Source organism: Vicugna pacos, chromosome 9 (genome assembly GCF_048564905.1).
Source record: "Vicugna pacos chromosome 9, VicPac4, whole genome shotgun sequence".
In the NCBI taxonomy this organism is placed as follows: Eukaryota; Metazoa; Chordata; class Mammalia; order Artiodactyla; family Camelidae; genus Vicugna; species Vicugna pacos.
Window position 1 is genome coordinate 15,575,838 of NC_132995.1, and position 24,872 is coordinate 15,600,709.

Consider the following 24,872-nt stretch of genomic DNA (forward strand, 5'->3'; position numbering starts at 1 on the left):
TGGTCGCCACTCTGGGCTGCACGAATGTCAAAGGGGATGCCTCTCTGGGGCACCTGTAGGGACGCTGGGTGATGCTCGCTAAGACACAGATGGCTCATGCCTCCAGCTGAATGCTTAACTTTCCTCTCAACCTGGGAAGTTCAGGGGGTTACCTCCCTGGGGGTCACCTGGCCCTTCTAGGAAGACCTCCTAAGTGAGATTTAGAGATTACAGGCCATCTCTGTAATTCTATCTCTCTGCCTCTCTCCCTCTGTCTCTTCCCTGCCTCTGACTGACAATACAGTTTTCTTGGTTGTATGTCAGTCACCAGGTCGCCGTGCCCCCTCCTCCCCAAATTCCAAGTCACCCAGAATAAGCCTCTCTGAGTGGTTTTTCTGGAAGTGCTTCCCACCCAGGCTTCAAGCGCAGGCAGCAGGAGATTCTCAGCTTACCCACAACTCCCTTCAAAGAAATGATCTAATTTCCTTCAGTGACTAAATTGACTCTCGGTCACCTCCCTCCCAAGTCCTGTATCTGTCGTCCAGTGCATCCCTTGGAGTGCAGAAGAATGGGACATCTGTTGTGTAGTATTCTGTCTTTGGGGAGCACTGAGGAGCTGACAACCCAGGGAAAAATCAGCAGGAGCGCCATTTCACCTCCTGTGGCAAGCCTTTGGGAGAAGAGCGAGGCCAGGTGCACAGGGAGGGAGACCGCACGTCTTCGAGCTCTTCTTGCCTTGGCCCTCTCACCTGGCAATTCAGGTGTCTGCCCAGTGTCACCTGCTCAGAGGGTCTTCCTTGACCCCAGCATCCCAAACAGCTCCCCTTGTCCAGTCCCTCTGTTTTCATCTCACGTTGTGTCTATCCCAAGCAGCCACGCCTCTGTGACATCAGCTTTGCTAGCTCCTCTGCTAGAACGTTGGCCAGTGAAGCCAGAGACTTGTCTGCTGTGTCCATTGCTTGCTGCATACATAGTAGGGACTCAGTGAGTCGGATGAATGGTCAATTGCCTGGGCCCTGGAAGGACAGTGAGATCTGGGGCTGGGTCGTGGGCCACCTGTGTCCTGGAGTCCCTGTCCTCAGCGCTGCCCAGTCACCTGCTGTGCACGCCTCGGCGGGGCCTGTCGACAGGCAGATCTCTCGGTCAATTGGTCGTGAAGTAGGTTTATATCAGCAGCCAGGCTTGGGGACAGGATGGGAAGACATGGCTGGGTGCCAGGTAGTCTGTGCCACGCCTCATCAGGATGGCGGCTGCCTTCAGCTCCTAAAACACTTTGGGCACCCTAGACTAGAGATCCCCAAGATTAAGACCAGGTCACGTCTCTGTTGAACCCCCAACAACTGGCTCTGTGCTGGATGAAGTGGTAAGTGTTTAGTAGATGTTTGCTGGGTAAGGGGTTGAATAATACTGGCCCCCAAACCCTCCCCATCTCATTTCAGCAGTTCTCAATGCCTTCCCTTTCTCCAGAAATGCAAATGGTGCTCACGAGAAATTAAACTAGGGACAAAGTGGGTGGATGGGGAAATCAGTGCTCCACTCTGCCATTGGTATCCCAAATGAGACAGGATGGAAGAGGGCAGGGTACAGCCAATCAAGGAATGACAGCAATTTAGCACCAAAATGGTGGAAGATTCACCTCCTAGTTGGCCTTGAGGATTAACAGGTTTAACTTCTAGTAGACCTTGAGCTCCATTATATGCTCATTGTAACAGCACGATCAAATAACATGCCCTCAGGCACCATGACAGCCCCAAGGCAAACTGCAAAAGGCCAAAGGATGGGCGGTGGCCCAATGCCTGGGAATCCCAGCCCCTTCCCCAGGGCAATTGGATTGATCCCACCTGTAGACCTGTGAAGCTACTGAGACCATAAAAAGTGACACCACCACGCCTAGTGGCCCTTGGCGCTCTTCTCTCCCCTTCGGAGACGGCCCGCACTCTGTCTATGGAGTGTGTACCCACTTTGACTTAAACCTGAGCACCCAATTCCCACACCTCTTTCCTTGCCTTTCTCTTGCCTTATACTCTGTGCAGTATGTATCTCTCTAAATAAATCTACCTTTACTCAATGGTGGCTCATGCTTGAATTCTTTCCTTTGTGAAGCCAAGGACCCACACTTGGCGGGGCACATCCCAGGGGCTCAACCAAGACCTGGGCCTCGGCCCTCCTCACACCCCACATCCGTTTTCCTGCATCACAAGGACGACCTGAACATCTCCTCTCCGAGAGCATCTGGTGTGGGGCAGACGGGAAAGGAAGGCGCACTTTTGAAGCACCCACCACAGGTCAGGAGTTTTACGGCCATCTTACTGATTGACTTACCACGAGCTCCCACCTCAAAGGGTGGGCCTTGGCCCTTTGGCAGAAGCAGGAGGCTGGGTGGAGAGAGAACAGACCGAGAAGCGGAAGGGAAGTCCGAAGGACCTCCCTGGCAAGTGGGAGTTAGTGCACACAACAGAGAACCAGTGAGGGTGACGGGGGAAGACAGAAAAGCCATGAGGTTTCTCACTGCAGCTGGCCATCAAGAAGTCAGGCAACTGTGGGTTGTGAAAGAACTTAGCTGGGTCACTTTTAAGAATAGCTGTGAGTAGTGAATTGGCTTCCTCTTTTCACAGTCTTCAAGAGATGCAAATCAGATGGGAATTTGGTATTTAGGGACTTTGGGCTATTGTGTTAGCCTTCTTATATATAATATGACATAAGATTATATCTCACTTCCTATCTTGAACCACCACTTTACAATAGATGAAAATGAGGCTCAGAGAAGCTGGCGAACTTTGCCCAAGATCACTGGCTGGTTAAGTAGAAGAGTGTGCCTGCCTGCAGAGCCAATGCCCTCTTTACAACAAGACAATGAACTCTCTGATCTGCTGATTGGATCGTGAAATCACCTTTCCCCTCTCCCCAAACCCCATGATGCCTCCCCCTTTGCCCTGTCCCCACTCAGACTCTGCAGACTGGAAGTTGTTCACTGGCTCTTTGGTGTGGTACCTGAGCCATTTTTATTGTGCAGCTCTGTGTCTGTTACACGTGTGTCCACATCAGTGGGTGTCTTAGACCACGAGACCCCTGAGGGTAGGGGCTGCAGCAGCATAGTCCTCTCCGTGGAATGCCTCGCTTGCACAGAGGAGAAACCAGCCCAGGGCAGTGCCTCTTTCTACCTCACTTCTGTCACTCTTCCCCTGGGCTTTGCCCCCGAGGCAAAAATTAGGCTTAAGATTAGTGAGTGGGGCTATCAGAGCAGGGGTGGGCTGTCAAAGGCATAGGGAGAGAAAGAAAGAAAAGTAATGACCAGCTGATCTGAGCAGGGACATGGCCACCTGGGGATGGGGTTTGGGAGGCGGTAGGTGGTGGTAGATGGCTGGGGTGGGGTAGGGGGGTTTGTACAGCTCAGGGTAATTTCTGGGTGGGAAGGCAAGTGGGAAAGGGCCAGAGACAGACCCTTTGGAGGGTCAGGGCTATCAGTTCTGAGAAGGAGGACTGTCTCTGGACCATGCACAAAGTTCTCTGCACCAACTCGTGTTGCAGTAACCTCGTGCGTGCGTGCATGCGTGCGTATGTATGTATAGAGGGAGGGTGTGTAACTGCAGCTGAGCAGCAGGGGCTGAGAAAGCCCCAGGACCACCCCGGCCTCAGCCCATGGGCAACTCCACCTCCACCAGTTTGGCCTTTCAGTGCTTGAGAATGATGTATTCCACTCCTTCCTGGGCCAGAGGCCGCTCCCCAGCCCCAAAATGAACCAGCTCCGAATAATGTATCCCCTCATCTTCCAGGACACTTGGAGTCACGTTCTCATAGTCGCCCTGAGAAAGCCACATTGTGGGAAGGTTGGCCTCACGGTCACCAGCCTCCCACAGTCTGCTTTCCCTGCCCATTATCTCCCCGACTCCACCTGGGGGTCCAAGAGCCCCAAGCAGGAGTCCTCTTGTCCAGAAACTGGCTGCGGCCAGCATCTCAGACTGGGAGGGTCCTGCCCTGGCTCTGCCCACACCTGGGCCTGAGCAGCCCGCCCCACTGCCCAGCCTGTGCCACCACTGAGTCCAGCCAAGTCCTTCCTGTCTGGGACTCACAGCCAAGGCCAGGTCCCCCACCCACCACCTTCCATAGCCCCGCCCTCTTACCAGCTGACTCTTCTGCACCACGGAGTAAGTGACTGTGTCGTCCCTGTTTGGGGAAAGTCCCTGCATCTCTGAGGTCCCTGCATCTCTGAGAGGGGAGGCAGATGGATGACCACAATGAAACCTATTGCATGAACTCTGCTCCTTCTTTCAACTTCACTAAACCCTAAGAGCACCCCCAGCCTCTCAGCCCCTTAAGTATTATGCCCAGTGCTCACAGTAGGAGCTAATATGTCAAATGAGTGAATGCATGTATGTAATGTGTGTATCACAAAATCTCGACCTTGGTGATGGAGCATGCATGCAGTTCCCTAGACCATCACCCAGGGTGGTGCTACGGAGCTGGACTGAGGGGGTGAGGCACAGGCCTGGCCCCGAGGGGGCAGGCAACCCTTGGCCTTCCCCCCGCAGCCCTCCTGGGTGCAGGTGTCACCTCCCAGTACCCTCAGTACCCAAGTCTTGGTGAGTCAGTCTCGCCAGGGGGAAAGCGCAAAGCAGCATAGGAGACTGCATCTTCCATCACCGGGTTGTAGCACCCCAGGGAGTGGGGACCTTCGGCTTGGGGGGTCCTTCTAGCCTGGGAGAGAGACAAGGTTTCAGCTCTTACCACTCACCCCCGACCGTAGCTCCCTTCTCTGGTCTCTGATACCCCAGGCACCACCCCCAAAGTACCCTTCATCACCCCTCTCCACTGTTTCTTTCTTGACTTCAGGGTCTGCCCTCCATTTCATTTTTCTCCCATCCTACCTTTATATTCCTCACAAAGAAGCTCTGTCCACTGGAATTTTCCTGAAGCCTCTGCTGGCTCTGAATCCGCTTCCAGCTGAGAAGTAAAGATCTGCTCAGTGAGGATGAAGAGACGGGGAAGAGGACCCTGTGGATGGGCATGCTGGGGCCATCTACAGGATGGAGTAGCTGGGGTAACTGCCTGGAAGGGGCGGAGGGAGAGCGAATGAGGTGGGCGTGGGAAGAGCTCACCTCCGCTGAAGCTTGACTCCCCAGATTGCCAGGAGGAAGACGGCCAGGCAGAACCCCACTCCCAGGGCTGCTCGCCTGCTGATGGTCGCTGCGCTGTCTGATGGAGAAAGGGGGTACATCAGTTGATGCCACTGCCTCAGTCGGGTACTGGCCAGCTCTGCCCCGCTGTGCTCCTGGCCTGTGCGACTCCTCCGCCATGCACGGGGGACGTGATGCAGAGCGAGAGAGAGAAGCCAGCCCTGTCCTCTGGACACCTCACCAGGAGGGAAGGGCAGCTCTTTTTCATGAGGAGCTCCTGCTCTGTGGCAGACTAGGTCACACACAGAGCACGTCACCCTCATAATGGGCACCGCCTCTTCAGAGGACCGCTCAGCCATACCTACAATTGTTTGTCCTCTGATCCAGCAAGCGCATGTAAGAACCTATCCTGCAACTCTCCTTGCGGGTGTGCCCAGAGCAATAGCCTGCACACAGCCTTGAGGAGGGCACTGGCTAGAGAACCACGCACCATCCGTGCATGAGGCCGCAGCACACCCTTAGGAAAAGAGGCGGGTCTCCAGGGTGGAGGCCCAGGGAACGTGTTTTCATACAATATGTTACTTTTCCAAATAACACACTCAGGCTGGCTCCCTTGAGGGTCCAGTTTGCAGGTGATGACCTTCGACATTTAAAGGCAAGGTGCCGATCATTAATCTGAAAAAAGTACAGAAAATAAATACTTGCCCTAAGTTTCCAGACTCTTCAGACACCCCATATAATGTGAAGATACAGAACAATCTCCACGTGGCTTTATCACATGGAAGAAAGGAAAGTTCAAGGCCAAGTGTGAGCTCTCTCACCGTCTGCGCGTGGACACAGATCTATATAGGCCTACTGCGCATGTGCGGACTATCTCTGTGAGAGGCCACAGCCCGCTGCCAACAGGGAAAGCCTCGAGGGAGGGGGTAGAGTTCTCAAGGAGCAAGGAGGGAGAGGTGTCTTCCCTTCCACTCTTTACACTTTCATGCTGTTTTAATTTTTTATCGTGTACTTGTATTGTCTTTAAAAACGAAAAAACAAAACACTAAGCATCTCAAATGATACAAACAAGTGGCCCATCAAGGTGAGACCTAGAGGCAGTGGGGGTTGGGAGCCAGTAGCAGCTCAGGATGTCTGGAAGGTACAGGCAGCTTGACCTGAGAGTCAGGAGAGACTGAGTGAGAAGGAGGGAAGGCGGGGGAGCTGTGTATGGAGCTGGGGGCGAGCCTTTGAGCACTGGGGCTGGGCCGCCCAGCAGGACAGGGGAAGGAGGGGCAGGGAAGGATGGGGAGGTGGTCTGGAATGCACAGCATTGGGAGCAAGCCGCAGGAGTGGCCAGCACCATTGAAGAGGATAGACAGGGGCCTTACAATAGACAGTGAGGGTGCTGGGGGGCGACTGGCTCCTGCCCAGCCTGTTGGTCCCCTGGCACCAGTAGGCGCCTGACTGCTGGACCTTCACAGGATTCAATCTCAGCGTCTGATCGTAATGGTGGAGGTCTTGGTTATTCCAGTCAAACCAGGCGTAATGGGAGATGGGAGGGTTGGCATCGCTCTCACACGTCAGGACTGCCTCCCCACCCTCGATCACTCCGTCTTTCGGGCTCACAGACACATGCAGCCTCCTGGGTGCATCTGGAAGGAGAAACAAAGTCAGGATCCCAGCAGCCCGTCACCTGCCCATCTCTGCTCCCGGCCTCCAGCTCCAGCCACTCACACAGCACTTGGACGGCCCAGGCCTTAGACTCAGTCTGTCCAATGGAGTTGTTGACCAAGCAGTTGTAACTTCCAGCATCTTCTGGAGAGATGGAGTCAAAGCTCAGGTCCTTTCCTTCCTCCAGAAAGATTCCATTTTTCTTCCAGAAGAAGTGGATGTCCGCGGGGCGGCTACTGGAGAAGTCACATTGGAGGAGGACCCGGTGCCCAGAGTAAATCTCAGTATGAGGGCTGATCAGGACTCTGACATCTTTGGGGGCATCTGGAGAGCAAGGACCTCAGGCTGACCTCTTGGGTTCCTTTCCCTCTTCCTGTCCCCTAGACTTCCTCTCCCCTTGGCCCTGAGGCCTGACTCTCATCCCTCGGTTCTCTGTGCAGACTCTGGTCCAGGCTTCAATCTCTTCACCCTCAGAGCCCCGTACCCCGATTGGGCCACCTCCCAGCTCCCCCCGCCCAGGACACTCACACTGGACATCCAGGTTGACGAGGGGAGACCAAAAACACCACTGGTTACAAGCTGCGCATTTGACTGGCCCTGTGTCCCAGGCAACATTTTGAATGGTCAGCCCCGCAGGTAATACTCGGGAGCCTACAGTGTCCCATTCATAGCGGGTAACTCTGGGGTTACTGGAATTGTAGGTACAGAGCAGGGTCACACTGTCTCCTTCTCGAATCGGCATGGGGTTTTGAATCACCGTGGTTACCTCCTTGGGGGGATCTGGGAGAAAAACCAGAGAGACGGGTGAAGAAAAGTCAGCCGTCCATAATACCTTTTCCTTCCTGCTTCCTCTGCCCCCTCCCCAGCCCCTGCATTCACACTGTTCCTTAATTAACTAAGGGAAGACTTGTGCTTCCCCCTTGCATCTGAAGACAGAAACCCTGCCCTGGCCATTTGGCCTGGTTGTGGCTTGAGGCAGGATGGTGCAGGGGTTAAGAGCCCGGCTCTGGGCAGGCAGGGTACGCATGGCGCTGTGCACAGAAGGGGCTGCTGTTTGTGGGTCTCTGCGTGGGTCTGGGGCATGGAGCCGGGTTGCTAAAGCGAGGGCAGTAATTTAAAAGAAGGAAAGAAAAGCATGGCTCTGGAGCCAGACTGCCGGATCCTGCCACTTAGAGCTGTGTGACCTGGGGCTGCAGGCCTCAGCTTACTCATCTGTTAAATGGGGTCCTCCGAGTACCTAACCTTGTGGAATCGCTGTGAGAATGAAGTGACACGATGCCGTTAGAACAACATGACGTGTGCTAAACACTCAGTGCACTTGCTGCTGCTGCTGCTGTATCCCCATGTCCGGTGTCTAGATATTCAGGATTTGGGCATCCTTATCAGTGTGTGCGGCCCAGACTATGACATCCCAGGGTGCAAGGATCAAACCTATGGATTCTCTTTGTCCTGGGCTCGCTCGCCTCAGTGATCAGACTCATCGTGTTAGACAGAGTCTGACTACAGAGAGGCAATGAGGCATTTTGCCCTGGTTCTCCTTGAAAACTTCAGGACCCCTTCAGGGGCTCAGCCACTGCCTAGTGATGCCATGTCTCGGTGTCCCTCATGGGACCCCGGTATCTTGCAGTTCATTCACCTCCCACGAGCCAGGCCCTGTGCTGCTAAGCTAAGGACACAACTGAGATCAACAGCAGAACACTCGCTCCGAGAAGCTAATCTGTCTGGAGCCCCTGGCCTCTGCTTGCTGTCCACTCTAGGACTCCCCGGCCTTCCTTCTGCTCCTACCTCCATCTTCTCCCTCCAGAACCCAGAATCTGCACCCACTCACATTGGACGTCCAGCTCAGCTTCCTCACCAACTTGTCCAAGACCAAGACTGTTTTCCGCCAGGCAGGAGTACCTCCCAGCATGCCTGAGGAGGGCCTCTGGGATCTGGAAGTTCTGGTTTGTCCTTCCAGGCATTTCTATCCCATTATAATACCAGGTGTAATTTGTTGGATGAGGATTGGCTCGTGAGACACAAGTCAGCTTCACTTGATTTCCTTCCTGAACTGTCGAGGGTGAGAGCTGAACCCTGGAAGGTTCCGGAGCATCTGGAAGAAGAGGCAGAGGAAGCGGGGAGGTGAGCAGAGGCCTTCATCACTCCCGTCCCAGGGGCTTTGGTTGCGCCCCTGCCAGCTCCCTGCCCGCCCCTCCCCCAGCACCCAGGGGCTCACAGAGCACTTGGAGGTCCACGGCTTCCGACTTTCCTGAGCCTAGGACATTGACGGCCTCACAGTGGTACTTCCCACTCATGTCCCTGGTCACTTCGGGCAGCAATAGCACATTCTTTGTCCCCGGCAGCGGGTTCCCATTCTTCAACCAGGATATCTGCCGGTGCTGTGGGTTGCTGCTGATGACCTGGCACTCCATGGTCACGGACGCCCCCTCCATTACTGTGGCTTCTCGGGGAAGGACCTGGATCTTCAACTTGGGCAAGTCTGGAGGAGCAGAGGGACAGTGGAGGTGGGGACAGGGAATTCCCAGAGGGTATAAAGCGGTGAGAAGTTGTAGGGTTTTTATTCTGATAAAGCAGGGACCCGTACAGAGCGGGCAAGGGTGTGCGGCTCCTCACTGTCACCCTTGTCAACAAGCGTGGGCCTGTCCAAGCACCAGGCGACTGTCACAGCCGCCTCCTTGGTCTCTCTGCTCCCGCTACCCCGGTCCCCAAAGATCTGGTCTCCACCAGCGGCCAGGGCAGTCCAACAGACCTCGCCACTCCCCGGCTTGAAACCCGATCAGTGGATTCCACACTTAGAGTTAAACCCCAAACCTTCAGTGCAGCCCATGAGATCCAGTGTCCCCGTCCCTCTCGGCCTTTCTTTCCTACCACTCGGCCCCCTGGGTGCAGTGCTGAGGCTCTCTGGCCCCTTGCACTGAGGCAGACACTCCAGGTTCCTTCCTCAAGGCCTCGTACTGGCTCTCCCCTCCCCATGGAACATTCTCTCAAGCGTTTGCCTGGTCAGTCCCTCTCTTCACTCAAGTCTCAGCTCAAGTTCACCTTCCTCAGAGAAGCCTGCGTCCCTCACTCCCTCTGTCCTAGCCCTGCTCTATTTTATCTTCATACCCTTAGCACCGCCTACAATGGTGTTCTCTCTTTCTTCGTTAATCTATTTACTGTTCGTCTCCCCCACTGCAGTGCTAGCTCCACGTGGGTGAGAACTTTGCTCACTGCTCTATGATAAGGCGCCTAGTAGGTTCACGGTAAATATTTACTGAATGCATGAATGAGGCACAAACAAGGATGTGACAAAAATTCCTCACATGCCTCCCAGGGGAACCAAAAAACCTTAAGCAGGGGATCCCCCAATCATGTCATGGTTTGAGGATAGACTAAATTATTTTCTTCCGTTGGACTAAAGCAGATGCTAATAGGAATCTGTTGCCTGAAACACCAGTGTGGACCACAGCTCTGCCTGGACCACTCCCAGCCGCGGGTGCCCACAGACCCATTGCACTTCCTTCCTTCTGTATGGGCCCCTGTTACCCTCTGTGCCCGCCGAGGAGGGCGGAGAGATGACATGACCCTCGTCCCTCCCATGGGAGCACTGGGGAGACTCACGCTTCACATCCAGCTGCACCGTTTTCTCAGAGAGTATGTGCTGTTCCGTGGGGTCCCAGAGCTGGCAGGTCAGATTCTTGCCATGGTGAGTCCACTGCGGCTGGAACATGAGGTTGCTCTGGCTGGAGATGGTCTTGGTGGTGAGGGTGATGTGGGTGGTCGGGGGGGTCTTGGGGGCCAGGGTGGTCACGTTGACAGCAGGCTCCTCCAGGGACCACCGCAAATGGATCTGGTACCCAAAGCAGGCGAAATTCAGCGAGCAGGTTACGGTGACTTCCTGGAGCTCCCGGATTTCCGGAGGGAGCTGAATGTGGGGTGGAGGAGCCTTCTCTGCAAAGGAGCAGGGACCATGCTGGAGGCCTGGGAGACTGAGGGCTGGCGTGCGCTAGCTTCTCACGACTGCCTTTAGACGCCCTGCTCCAAATAACCCCTCAGGAATCCCTGGCCAGCCCAGCGCATCTCTCTCCGGGCCTGCCGTTCTCTGCTCGGCCAGAACCCTCTCTGAAAGCTCTTGTGCTGATCCTCCCTAGGAACTGTGTTTTATGTCTTCTGCTTCGTCCACACTCCCTGACGTTTGTTTTCAAACGTTTCCATCACCCCACTCTTCTCGGTGGATTTCACCACTTTCGTTCAACATGCATTTTTTTTTCTTAGCTTGGGTGACAAACCTGCATTCGTCCAAAGGCTTCAATACTGGAGACGTCCCACACAGCACTCCTGTCGGGGTTCCTTTAGTGGGAGACGCCTGTGTGCAGCCAGGCCTCACTCTGCCCGGGACCGGGCTGCCCTCCGATTGCAGCATCTGAAGCTCCATCCCTCACCCCAAACATAGTGCTGCTTAGACCCACCCACTGAATAAACGGGCTGCGGAATGGAGTGAACACACTCCCTGGGGTGAAGGCCCCAGACCTGTGTTTGCTTAACTCCCCTCCGTGTGTCGTGGAGCTACAAAGGGCTAGTTAGAATTAATCAGCTTGCCATGAACACATCGGGAGATTTCACTCGAAAATTCAGGTTTCCATCTTCTCTGGGAAAAATCAGGCAACCCTGGGGCCCAGGTTCTAGAATGGGCAGGAGCCGAGTGGCAGGTGGGATGCTTGAGGGGGACAAGTGCTCAGGCTCCAGCTTGCCCCAGTCCCACTGTCTTGTGCTGCCCCCATCGCTCGCTGGCACCCCCAACCGGCCTCCACAGGCAACCCAGTTTGTGATCTGCTCCAGGAGTCAGGTGTTTTCCCACCTCCCTGGTTGCCCGAGACAGAGGAACCCGCCCCCGGGGCCTTACCAGAGACATTGAGGCCTATGGACTCCATCCACTTCTCAGGCCCCACCGTCATCAGCCTCAGCCCCAGCTGGCCACTGTCGCTGACTTTCACAGGGTTGATGTAGAGGGTGCAGTTGCCTCTCTCATTTCCCAGGAATTGTACCCTTTCCTGATGAGGAGGAAACTCCTTGGCTTTCTGGTTCTTATAGAGGATGGTCCCGCTATAATTCTTGTTGGTGTTGTCATAAGAAAAATTGTGGTACAGGATCAGGTGGCTTAAGATGTTTTCTTTCCCTGGGATCCTGTAGTTGCAGGGAATCCAGACACAGGCCCCGTCCCAGGCGTAGATGGTCTTGGGATGATAAAATGTCCATAAAGCTGAATCAGAGAGAGCCAAGTACTCTGGAACCCACCAGAGTGAAGAGAAAGCATTACTAGAGGACACTGAGAGCTTTCAAAGGAGTAAACAATTTTCTCTGAAGAGAGAGTGATGGAGAGGGAGATACACAAAGAGAGAAGTATCTATACACAGGTATACACTCCCTGTCCCTACTCTGCCCAACACTGACTCTTCTCCACCCCCGATCTTTCCCCCTCCTCCATCTCCCACAGTCATCCCAGAACCCAAGTACCAGCCTCGGCTCTGTCCTTACCGAGAAGCAGAAGCGAGAGGCCAAGGAGATGCATGATGCTGTGTCTAGGCAGGAGCCTGGGCTGGGAAGAGTTTGTCTTTGAGCCATCTGGTCACTTACATCTTGCAGACAGTTTTTCTTGCTCACCCACTGAGCTCCGACCCCTTTTCCCTGATCCCGGGAGGACCACGTCTGGTTGCATGGTGGGATATGGAATTCTGGAAGCTCACGGGGTTTTTCTGGGTACGCCGTGCCTCTCCCATCATCCTGAGAACCATGCAGGGCTAGCCTCTCTCTCCCAGCACTCTTTCTTTCCTTCCATCCATCCATTCATCCAGAATTGCATAAACTTGCTGCCCCACTCTCAAGCATTGAGTGGCACCAGACCACTGAGCACCTCGAATGCCAGATCCTGGGTCACTTGGAACTTGCCTTGGGGCGACTAGCGAAGGGCTTCACATAGGGGAGGGATATGATCAAACCTTGATTTTAAAGACCAGGAGAAAAACAACTCTAAAACCAATAGATAAGTATGATGCCAGGAGAGCATTTAGGTGGGTCTGAAAGGACATAAGAGAATGTGGTCCGAGGATCCCACTCAAATGCCCCCAGGGGCTGGGGAGGAAACATAAATCAACCAGGTGGGGACAAGGTCATGACTATCTCAGTCCCAATTGTTGCCAAGTGGGAACGTCAGCTCAGCACTGCCTGATCTTCTACTGTTTTAAAAGAAATAAGAAGCCAAAGTCTCACGTGAAATGTCCTGCTTTGAATAAAACAAACACAGGGCTGGGCAAACAGAACCTATCTGTGGGCTAGAGGTGGTCCAGGGGCTACCAGTGTGCAACCACTGCCCATCTCCGTGTGGGTGGGTGCGGTGAGCTTCACTGCTACTGCATTAGACTTTTACATAGAATTCTATTTACATAGAGTTAATTTAAGTCCCAATTTGCATGGCTGTGCCCTTCAGGCCCGTCCCTGGGGAAGCCAGCAGGACGTGCCAGCAGAGTGTGTCTCCGGTCTCAGCACAGACCTGTCTCTCTCCCACCCGCCTGGCCAGCGTTTCCCACACGTCGGCGCCCCTGCCCCCAGCCCCTCCACCTGTTTATCTCCGCAGACTGCTTGGCTGATGCTAAGGGCTGCTGGGGAAAGCCAGGCTGCCTGCTGAAAGTAGGAAGGGGATCTGCCCCCAGGCGTAGCAGCCACTCTGGTCTGGCCCGGATACCACTCAGGGCTGGGAGGGGAACGTGGTCTGAACCCCTCAGGACTCTCCAGACAGAACTCATACAGCTCTGCAGGTGCTAATAGTGTTACACCCAAAAAAGTCTTCCAGGTCACAGCCATCTGAGAGAAGCTGGGTTAGAAAAAGTGAAATAGGATTCTTCAGTGCGGGTCTTTTCCAACCCTTTAACTAGCTGTGTGCATGGTATGTCTCCCAACATGGACGCTGGTGTACAGCACGTAGCCCGGACTTCTTTAGCTGTGGGAAGAGTTTTACAACTTCCATGAAAACCTTGCTAGGGCGGCAGGGTCTGTGTTCTGACGGATGCCCTTTGGGTTTCCACAAGGGCTCTGGCAAGGGCCGGATTCCTTTCCCCGTGGCGCCCCCTCTGGCAGCAGCCCCCAGTCACACCCTCGCTGGGGACCCGCTGGAGTAAGCCACCAGGACTAGGGGGAGACGGGCGCTTCTCAGAGCAGGGCTGCCTGCTCACCCCAGGGAGCTCCAGGCAGTCTCTGGAGCATGAGGAGTGCGCCCAGGGCCTGGAATTGGAAAGCTGCTGAGCAGGGTAGGGCATGGAGTCAGCACTGGGTGCAAAGGCTCAGGACGAGGTCATGCTGTCCAGACCTGTGGTCCTTGCAGGACCTCAGAGCTGGCCTCCCCGAGTCCAGTCTTCCCTCCGGGGCATCCGGTGACCCATCCTACCCTAGAAGACGTGCCAGGCCTGGCAAGGGAGGTGCTCAGAGACAGAGGTCACCGACCTGTTGTAACACAGGCAAGGGAAAGGCAGGGGAGCCCCCACAGTGCCCCCATCCCTGGGAACTGTGCGCGGCACGCAGCAGCTGCTCCATACGTGTTTGCTGAAAGCAAAAAGACAAAATAGTTTTTACCTGTTTCCTCGTGTCTTCGCTCTTCAGGGACCCTGGCAGCATCTAAGAGTGAAAGGGGAAGCACAGTAATATCGCCAGTGACTGATTTTCACTCCTCTTGGCCACACCCCCTGCCTCTCTGGGGCAACAGTTCCACTTCTGGGTATTTATCTGAAGAAAACTGTAACACTAACTTGAAAAGCTATCTGCGCCCCATTGTTCCCTGCACAGCATTCGTTACAGTAGCCAAGACACGGCAGTGCCCTAAGGGCCCATTGATGAATGAGTAGATAAAGAAAATGTGTACAAAAGAATATTATTCAGCCATAAAAAGGACATCTAGCCATTGGTGACAACGTGGATGGGACTGGAGGCACTTACGCTAAGTGAAATAAGTCAGAGAAAGACAAACACCATGTCATGTGGTCTCGCTTAGATGTGGAATCTTAAAACAAAGGAAAACAAGCTCATAGATACAGAGAACAGATTGGTGGCTGCCAGGGGCAGGGGGCGGGGATGGGAATGGACAAAAGGGATGAAGGAGGAGAAAAGGTGCAAACTTCTGGTTATAAAATAAATCAGTCCCGGGGATGTTACGTACAGCCTGGTGACAATAGTTAATAATACTCTACTGTACATTTAACAATTGCTAAGAGAGTAGACTGTAAAAGTTTCCATCACAAGAAAGAGAATTATAACTATGTGTGGTGATGGACATTAACTAGATTTACTGTGGTGATCATTTTGCAATATATACAAATATCGAATCATTATTGTTATACACCTGAAACTAATATATTGTTATATGTTGATTATATCTCAATTAAACAAAGAAAGTAGGACGGACTATAATAATAACAAATAAAGTGGACTTCATAACAAAGAAAATGACCAAATCCAGAGAGGGGATATTACATAATGAGGAAAGGCTCAATCCACCAAGAAGACACAGCAATCTAAACTTGTAGGTACCAAAGAGCAGAGTTACAAAAAGTTTGAAGCAAAATTCAACAGAAGTGAAAGGAGAAATAGATAGATCCACAATTATGGCTGGAGAATTCAACACCCACCCTCAACAACTGATAGAACAATTAGTCAGAAAATCAGCAAGGATGTATAAAAGCTTAACATCACCATCAACCATCAGTATCTAATGGATGTTTTTACAACACTCCACCCCAAAACAGCATGATACACATTCCTTTCAAGCACACATGGAACATATACCAAGATAAACCAAATTTAGGGCCATAAAACAAGCCTCAAAAAAATTGAAATAATTGAAACCATCTGGAGTATATTCTCTAACCCCAATCAGACTAGAAATCAATATCTGAAAAATCTTCAAACACTTGAAAACTAAATAGCAAGCTTCTAAATAATCCATGGGTCAAAGAGGAAATGTAAAGGGAAATTTAAAAAATACATTGAACTGAAAGAAAATGAAAATAGAACTTACCAAATTTTGTGAGACACAGCCAAAGCACAGGAGGGAAGTTTATGGCACTAAATGCTTACGTTAAAAAAGTAAGTCTCAAATCATTAATATAGGGTTCCATCTCTGGAAACTAGAAAAATAAAAGCAAAACAAATGCAAAAAAAAGCATAAGGAAGGAAATAATAAATAAAGGCAGAAATCAATGAAAGTGAAAACAGAAAAATAGAGGAAATAAAATAGTTCACTGAAAAGATCGATGAAATTGACAGATCTCTCGCAAGACTGACAAATTTAAAAAAGAGGGAGAAAAATTGCTAATAGCAAGGGCAAAACAGAGGATCTCACTACATATCCTGCTAACATCTAAAAAGGTAATAAGGAAATACTATAAATAACTCTTTTTTTTTAATGAAGTATAATCAGTTTATAATGTTGTGTCAATTTCTGGTGTACAGCACAATGCTTCAGTCATACATGAACATACATATATTTGTTTTCACATTCTTTTTCACCGTAAGTTACTACAAGACATCGAATATAGCTCCCCGTGCTGTACAGCATGAACTTGTTGTTTATTCTATATATGTATCAGTCAGCATCTGCAAGTCTCCAACTCCCAATGAACAACTCTTGACACATAGGTTTGACCACTTAGATTAAATGGATCAATCCTCAAAAAGTACAAACTACCACAACTCACTCAATATGACTTAGATCATTCAAATAGCCCTGTGTCTACTAAGGTAATATAAAATGTGAAGAAGAAATCTTCAGGCTAATATGGTTTTCCTGGAGAATCCTACCCAACATTTAAAGAAGAATTAGCTTCAATTCCACATCATCTCTTTCAGGAAACAGTAGAAGGAATGCTTCCCAGCTCATTCAATGAAGCCAGGATTACCCTGAAACCAAAACAAAACAAAACAAAAAGACAAAGATAATAGAAAAAAGAAAACTGCAGATCAATCTTCCTCATGAATATAGATGCAAAATTCTTTAACATAATATTAGCAGAGAGAATTCAGCAATATATAAAAATAATTATACACCTGTGACCAAGTGGGGATTATTCCAGGGATACAAGTCTGGTTCAATATTCAAAATACAATCAACGGAATCTCGTATTAATGGGACAAAGAAGAAAAATCACATGATCATATAAATTGTCCCAGAAGAAGCATTTGACAAAATTCAACACCCTTTCATGATAAAGAAAAAAAAAAAGACGTCTCTGAAAGCTAGGAATAGAGAGGAAATTTCTCAACTTGATTACTTACAACTAACCTACAAAAACTACAGCGAACATACTTAACACTGAAAGACTGAATGTTTTCTCCCCTAAGCTTGGAAACAAGGCAAGGATGTCCACTCTTATCACTCCTATTCAGTGTAATACTGGAAGTTCTAGGCAGCATAATAAGGCAAGGAAAAGCAATAAAAAGCATACAGATCTGAAAGGAAGAAATAAAACTGTTCCTACTTACAGCTAACATAATGGTTTATGTACTCTTATTTTGTTTTTTGTGGAGGTACTGGGGATTGAACCCAAGACCTCGTGTGTGCTAAGCATGGGCTCTACCACTGAGCTATTTCCCTCCCACCTCATAATGGTCTATGTAGAAAATCCCAAGGAATCTACAAAAAAAATTCTAAAACTAGTAAGTGAATTCAGCAAGGTTGCAAAATATATGATCAACACAAAACTTAGTCACATTTCTCTATATTACTAATGAATATGTGGAAACTGAAATTTAAAATACAATTCCATTTACAATGGCTTAAAAAAATAGAAATGCCTAGATATAAATCTAACAAAATATATATAAGATGTCTATATTGAAAACTGCAAAACAAGGCTGAAAAAAAATCAAAGAAGAAAATAAATAAAACCCTAAAAGGTCCACACAAAAACTACTAGAGCTGATTGAAGAATTCAGCAAGGTAGCAGGTTACAAAATCAACGTTCAAAAATCAGTTGCATTTCCTTACACTAACGATAAATCAACAGAAAAAGAAAGTAAAGAAACAATCCCCTTTAAAATAGCACACAAAGTAATAAAATATCTGGGAATAAATCTAACCAAGGAGGTGAACGAATTATACATGGAAAACTATAAACCACTGATGAAGGAAATTAAAGAAGTCTTTAAAAAATGGAAAGACATCCCATGCTCTTGGATTGGAAGAATCAATATTGTTAAAATGGTCACACTGCCCAAGGCAATCTACAGATTTAATGCAATCCCTATCCAATTACCCAGGACATATTTCACAGAACTAGAACAAATCATAATAAAATTTATATGGAACCATCAAAGACCTAGAATTGCCAAAGCATTACTGAAGAGAAAGAAAGAGGCAGAAGGAATAACTCTCCCAGACTTCAGACAATACTATAGAGCTACAGTCATCAAGACAGCATGGTATTGGTACCAAAACAGACATATAGACCAATGGAACAGAATAGAGGGCCCAGAAATGAACCCACAAACTTTTGGTCAACTAATCCTCGACAAAGGAGGCAAGAATATACAATGGAATAAAGACAGTCTCTTCAGCAAATGGTGTTGGGAAAACTGGACAGCAGCATATAAAACAATGAAGCTAGAACACTCCCTTACACCATATACAAAAATCAACTCAAAATGGATCAAAGACTTAAACATAAGACAAGATACAATAAACCTCCTAGAGGAAAACATAGGCAGAACATTATCTGACATACATTTCAAAAATTTTCTCCTAGAGGAAATAAAAGGAAGAATAAACAAATGGGACCTAATGAAACTTACAAGCTTCTGCACAGCAAAGGAAACCAGAAGTAAAACAAGAAGAAAACCTACGGAATGGGAGAAAATTTTTGCAAATGAAACCGACAAAGGCTTGATCTCCAGAATATATAAGCAGCTCATACGACTCAATAAGAAAAAAATAAACAACTCAGTCCAAAAATGGGCAGAAGACCTAAACAAGCAACTCTCCAAGGAAGACATACAAATGATCAAAAAGCACATGAAAAAATGCTCAATATCACTAATTATCAGAGAAATGCAAATCAAAACTACAATGAGGTATCACCTCACACCAGTCAGAATGGCCATCATTCAAAAATCCACAAATGACAAATGCTGGAGAGGTTGTGGAGAAAGGGGAACCCTCCTACACTGCTGGTGGGAATGCAGTTTGGTGCAGCCACTATGGAAAACAGTGTGGAGATTCCTCAAAAGACTAGGAATAGACTTACCATATGACCCAGGAATCCCACCTCTGGGCTTGTATCCAGAAGGAACCCTACTTCAGGATGACACCTGCACCCCAATGTTCATAGCAGCACTATTTACAATAGCCAAAACATGGAAACAGCCTAAATGTCCATCAACAGGTGACTGGATAAAGAAGATGTGGTATATTTATACAATGGAATACTGCTCAGCCATAAAAACTGACAACATAACGCCATTTGCAGCAACATGGATGTCCCTGGAGAATGTCATTCTAAGTGAAGTAAGCCAGAAAGAGAAAGAAAAATACCATATGAGATCACTCATATGTGGAATCTAAAAAACAAAAACAGAAACAAAAACAAACAAACAAACAAAAACAAACCATAAATACGGGACAGAAACAGACTCATAGACAGAGAATACAGACTTGTGGTTGCCAAAGGGGCATAGGGTGGGAAGGGATAGACTGGGATTTCAAAATTGTAGAATAGATAAACAAGATTATACTGTATAGGACAGGGAAATATACACAAAATGTTATGGTAGCTCACAGAGAAAAAAATGGTGACAATGAGTGTGTGTATGTCCATGTATGACTGAAAAATTGTGCTGAACACTGGAATTTGACACAACATTGTAAAATGATTATAAATCAATAAAAATGTTAAAAAAAAGAAAGAAAATAAATATCACGTCCATGAATTGGAAGACTAAACTTAGTAAATATGTCAATTCTCCCCAAGTTGACATAGCGATTTAATGCAATTGCTGTAAAAATCCCAGCAATATTTTTTCTTGTAGATGTAGACAAGATTATTCTAAAGTTTATACAGAAAGAAAAAAGAGCTAGAATAAAAAACATTTCTGAGAATGGAGGATGAAGGAAGCAGAATCACGCTACCTGATTTCAAGGCTTATTATAAAGTAATTTTCAATAATCTAAACTGTGTGGTTTGGGTGGGGGGATAAACATATAGATCAATCGGGGCCATTAGAGCACCCAAAAATCTACACAATCTACAGCCAACTAATATTTGATAAAAGAGCAAAAACAGTTCAATGGAGAAAAGATAGGCCTTCCAACAAATGGTGGTGGGGCAAACACATATCCACAGGCAAAGCATGAACTTCAACCTAAATCTCATATTTTATAATTAACTCAACGTGGATCATAGATTTACAGGCAAGACATTAAACTTTTAGAAGGTAACATAGTATAAGATCTTGGGGACGTAGAGGCTGACGAAGAGTTCTTAGACACAAGACCAAAAACATGACCCCTAAAACTCAATGAATTGGACTTCAAAATAATTTTTTTTTTCCTCTGGAAAAGACTTTGGTAACAGAATAAAAGGACAAACGATAGACTGGGAGAAAATATTTGCTAGCCACTACTCTGACAAAGAACCCATACCTAGAGTGAATATAAAAAGAACGCTCAAGACATTCAAAAAAAAAATCAAACAATCCAATTAAAAGATGGGCAAAAGGCATGAAGAGACATTTGACTGAAGACGGTATATGAATAGAAAATACTTACATATTTCAAACAGATGTTCAACATTACTAACCTTTAGAGAAATGCAAATTAAGATCACAGTGAGATCTCACTCACACACACCTATTAGACAGCCAAAATAAAAAAAAAAAAGCAGCAATAGCAAATGCTGGAAAGGATGTACAGTAATGGAATCTTTTTTACATTGCTAGTAGGAGAGTAAAATTGTCCAGCCACTTTGGAAAACACTCTCCAAACAGTTCCTCAGATGTTAAACACAGAATAACCACATAACTCTGTAATTCCACTCCTAGGGTGTACACCCAAGAGAAATGAAAACATGTCCACCCAGAAATTTGAAAACAAATGTTCACAGCAGCATTATTCATAAAAGCCAAAAAATGGGAGCAACCCAGATGTCTATCAGGTGATGAGTGGATAAAGAATACATGGTGTTTCCTATTGTGTAGCACAGGGAACTATATTCAATATCTTGTCATAACTTACAATGACAAAGAATATGAAAAAGAATGCATAGCGTGTTTGTAAAACTGAATCACAGTGCTGTACCCTGGAAACCAACACAACACTGTAAATCAACTATACTTCAATTTTAAAAAAGAATATATGATGTATCCATACCATGTAATATCATTTGGCAATAAAAAGAGATGGAGTAATTTATAGATCCTACAAAATGAATAAACTTGAAAACATTAAGTGAAAGAAGCCGATTATAAAAGGCCACATGTTGTTTGATTCCAATTCTATGAAATGGCCAGAAAAAGGGAATCTGTAGAGACAGAATGTAGATTTAATTGTTGCCTAGGGCTGGGGTGAGGGTTTTGAGAGGAAATGAGGAGTGACCACTAATAGGCATGGATTTCTTTTTGGGGTGATGAGATGTTCCAAAATTGACTGTGGTGATGGTTGCCAAACTTCGTGAATATACTTAAAACCATTGAACTGTACACTTTAGGTGGATCGTCTGGGCGATTAGAAAACAGGCAAAAGACGTGAGATGTTTCATCAGAGAGGATATACAGATGGCAGATAAGCACATGAACAGATGTTAGGCACCACTAACCATCAGTGAAATGCAAATCAAGACCACGATAAGATTATCACTGCATACCAAGAAAACGGCTAAAATAAAAAATAAGGACAATATCAAATGCTGGTGAGTTTCAACTGGATTATTCATGCGTGGCCGGCAGGAATGTAAAATGGTACAGCTACTCTGGAAAATCGTCTGTAAGCTTCTTAAAGCACTAATGAGATGCTCCTACCGGGTAACTTAACAATTACACTTCTAGGCATTTATCCCCAAGAAATGAACATTTCTGTCCACACAAAAACCTGTCCCCGGTTGTTCATGGCAGCTTTATTTCTAATAGCCCCAAACTGGAAAACCACCATGTCCCTCAACAGCTGAACGGTCAGCAACCATGATGCCTCCGTGCCGCGGGGCGCTATGTAGCCCTGGAATGATGTACTGAACTGGCAGCAACTTGGGTGATTCTGAAGGGCATTATACTGGGTGGAAAAATTAAAAAAACCAACAGTCCTAAAGGGTCACATACCATTGCGTTTATGTTAAGTTCTTGAAATGACAAAATGGTGAGATGGAGAAGAGATTATCAGTTAGTTGCCAGGGGTTACAGACAGCGGAGGAAAGGGAAGTGGATGTGACTACAGGGGAGATCTCTGAAGCAGCGGAATAATTCTGTATCTTGACTGCAGTGGTTGCATACATCTAGACATGTGATAAAAAGACTTAGAACTTGGACCAGTGTCAAATTCCTGGTTTTGCTACCGTACTATACATAATTACACAAGAAGTAACCATCGGAGGCAACTCAACAAAGAGTGCACCAGACCTCTCTGTTCTTTGTTACTTCCTGTGACTCTGTAGTTATTTCAAAATAAAAATTAAAAAAAAAAAAAACAGCTCAGTGATCTCCATGGGAAACTCCCTGGCGGGGGGACAGGGTCCCAGAGGTCTTCTGCAAGGGGTCCCCTGGGAATGGATATTCCTGCTTATCACCTAGAAGGAGTGTCTGGCATTGCTGAGGGCCCTGTCTCAGGAGGAAATTGGGCTTGAGAGCTTAAGAGCATGTCTGGATTGCTGGAAGGCCAAGGGCTGCAGCAGGAAGGGGCAGGGGAGTGATGGGGAGGCAGGACTCCAGACAACCGTGCTGTGGGGCCTTCATTCTTCCTTCCATCTTTCCCTCCAAAGAGGTAGATGATCTCTATTTTGGGTGACTTGACTTGACTGTACCCACCCTGCCCCGGGAAACAGGGGAGCCAGGCAACTAGGTGAGGCCTGGGCTGCCTTCCCCACCTGGCTGTGTGCCCTCTCTGAGCCCCCTGTCCAGGGCTATAAGACAGGGATGACACTGCCTTTCTTGTGAGGCCACACACTGGCTGCACACAGCTGCATGTGCAGTATATGCCAAGCACGTGCTAAACAGACCTGGGTTCGTATTCCAGTGCTGCCATCTGTCAGCTGTGACCTCCGTCAGTTTCCCCTCAAAGGGCGATGCTGATATTGGCGGTTCTGACTTCCAGAGTGTGCCATAAGAAATCACGAGCACATAAAACACTTTGCACAGTGGCGTCATGGAATGAGTGCTCTGTAAAAGTGAGCTGTCATTATCAGGGACATCGCCCCTCTCTCTGCTTGGTGCAACACTCCATGGTGACATTGAGTTATATACCTCTGGCTACTCAGCTCTAGCCTGAGTTTGACAGAGAGGCCCTTTGAGACCAAACTGTGGTTCCCCTCTCACTCCCCAGGGGAGATGTATTCCAGGCAGACCAAGCTCCCCGGGGTGGGGAGGGGTTTTCTGCTAGGCTGCTGCCCAGCCTGTGAGCTGAGGTGGTCACCTCCCGTCCAGGCAGCCGACCGGAGCAGAGAGTGAGGAAGGTGGGGAAAGAAGGAGGCTTGGCTGCTCTTGAGCCGAGCTGGGAGTGCTCCCCTAGCTGGGGAGCCTTTGAAGTAGCCAGTGCCCGCCTGGAGCCTTTTCATTGATGGGGATAATGGAGGTGCTCGCCCCAGGCACAGTGCTCAGGACAACCCTGGGGGCGGGGAAGGGTAGGTGACTAGGGATGGCTCATCTCAGCCAGGATTGACCCAAGAGGTTGGCAGGAGGAGAGAGACAATGTTGTCATGCCCCTGGCCTGGTGCCTGCATGTCCTCTCTCCTGCACAGGGTGGCCCATCTGTCCTGACAGCTAGAACCATGAGACGCCTCTATCCTGGCCCGGCCAGACCTCTTCTGCAGGTGTCCTCATCTCCCTGAGTCACCATGTTGTGGTTTCTGACTCTCCTTCAGCTTGAAATTTCCCAAGGGGCCTTCCTTGAACATGCTGAGCAGGGCACACTTGTGTTCTCCACCAAACTAGTTCCTTTAGGCCTCTCTGGCATCTAAGAAAAGAGGTCAGCCACCTCAGACTCCTCTCTTCCTTCCTCTCCAGCATCAGGAAGTCTCAGCAGTTCCTCCTCCAAAATGAGTCCTGATGCTGTTCCCTCTCACCATCTCTACTTCCCCTCTGTCGGACAAGCTCTATGGTCCCCAGAGCCCCTTGCCCACGTCTGCTGAACCCCGGCGCTCACTGTCCCCACAGCGGCCAGCAGGGTCTCTGAAACTTCCAGCCCCTCCATCACATTTCTCTGTGTATAATTGTCCAGCAACTCCCCCGTTCCCTCAGAGCAAAAGCCTGAGTCCTGACAGTGACCTAAAGTCCCTCTGTGATCAGGCAACCACTCCAGCTTCTTGTTCCATGAACACGACAAGTATATCCCCACAGTGGGCATTTGCACCTGATCTTGGCTTTCCCTGGACCCACATTCCCCAGAAATCAACAGAGCTCCTCCCCTCTTTCCTTCTGGTCTCTACGCAAATGACTGCTTTCTAAATCAGCAGCCTTGCAATCACACCCTGTCCTATCTCTCTTAGTTTCTGTCTTAGCACACTCCCTCTCCGAGCGCCCCTGCTTATCTGGCTATTCTCTGGCTCTTCCACAGGATGTCAGCTCCACCAGGTCAGAGTGCAGTTTTCTCAGTCTCTGTGGCATCGCTAGAGCCCAGCGCAGGCCTGGCACACAGCAGGTGCTCAGTAACCATGAACTCCGGGGGGTGTGTGACAACTCAATTGTGTGTCATCGCTGAATGTTAGTCCCTCCTAAGAGATGATATGGTCTTTGTGTCAGATCATTTCATTGTTTCCCAAACTTTAAAGGTTTGCCTGTGACCATCAGGACATTTGTCCTGCCTGTGAACCACCTGAAATATTTTTATTTCATCCATTTCTTTAAATCAATTCACTTGATTTTTTTTTAATTTAGTCTCATCCTAAGCTTGTATCAAAAACAAAAAAAAAA

The 24,872-nt window shown here is 48.6% G+C and overlaps 1 protein-coding gene across 1 annotated transcript; it reads right to left on the reverse strand.

Annotated features, from left to right (window-relative positions):
• Window positions 1–2,962: 2,962 nt before the first annotated feature.
• On the reverse strand, window positions 2,963–23,036 carry CD22 (CD22 molecule). The gene is made up of 15 exons (XM_015250196.3): window positions 22,964–23,036; window positions 14,349–14,390; window positions 12,261–12,321; window positions 11,629–12,009; window positions 10,347–10,676; window positions 8,962–9,225; window positions 8,575–8,838; window positions 7,275–7,526; window positions 6,810–7,070; window positions 6,464–6,727; window positions 5,076–5,172; window positions 4,845–4,920; window positions 4,550–4,674; window positions 4,101–4,185; window positions 2,963–3,782 (listed from the first exon to the last, which is right to left on the reverse strand). The coding sequence occupies exons 2-15, from the start codon at window positions 14,388–14,390 to the stop codon at window positions 3,651–3,653; spliced, it is 2,634 nt and encodes an 877-aa protein (XP_015105682.2). The 5' UTR covers window positions 22,964–23,036; the 3' UTR covers window positions 2,963–3,650.
• Between the last annotated feature and the right edge of the window lie 1,836 nt (window positions 23,037–24,872).

Coding starts and splice junctions, on each gene's coding strand:
- CD22 (XM_015250196.3), bottom strand. CDS start 14,390: ATGCTGCCAGGGTCCCTGAAGAGCGAAGACACGAGGAAACAG. Junction 12,010..12,260: donor CCTCTCGCTTCTGCTTCTCG/GTAAGGACAGAG, acceptor GGTGGGTTCCAG/AGTACTTGGCTCTCTCTGAT. Junction 5,173..6,463: donor CAGCACCCTCACTGTCTATT/GTAAGGCCCCTG, acceptor TTTCTCCATCAG/ACAGCGCAGCGACCATCAGC.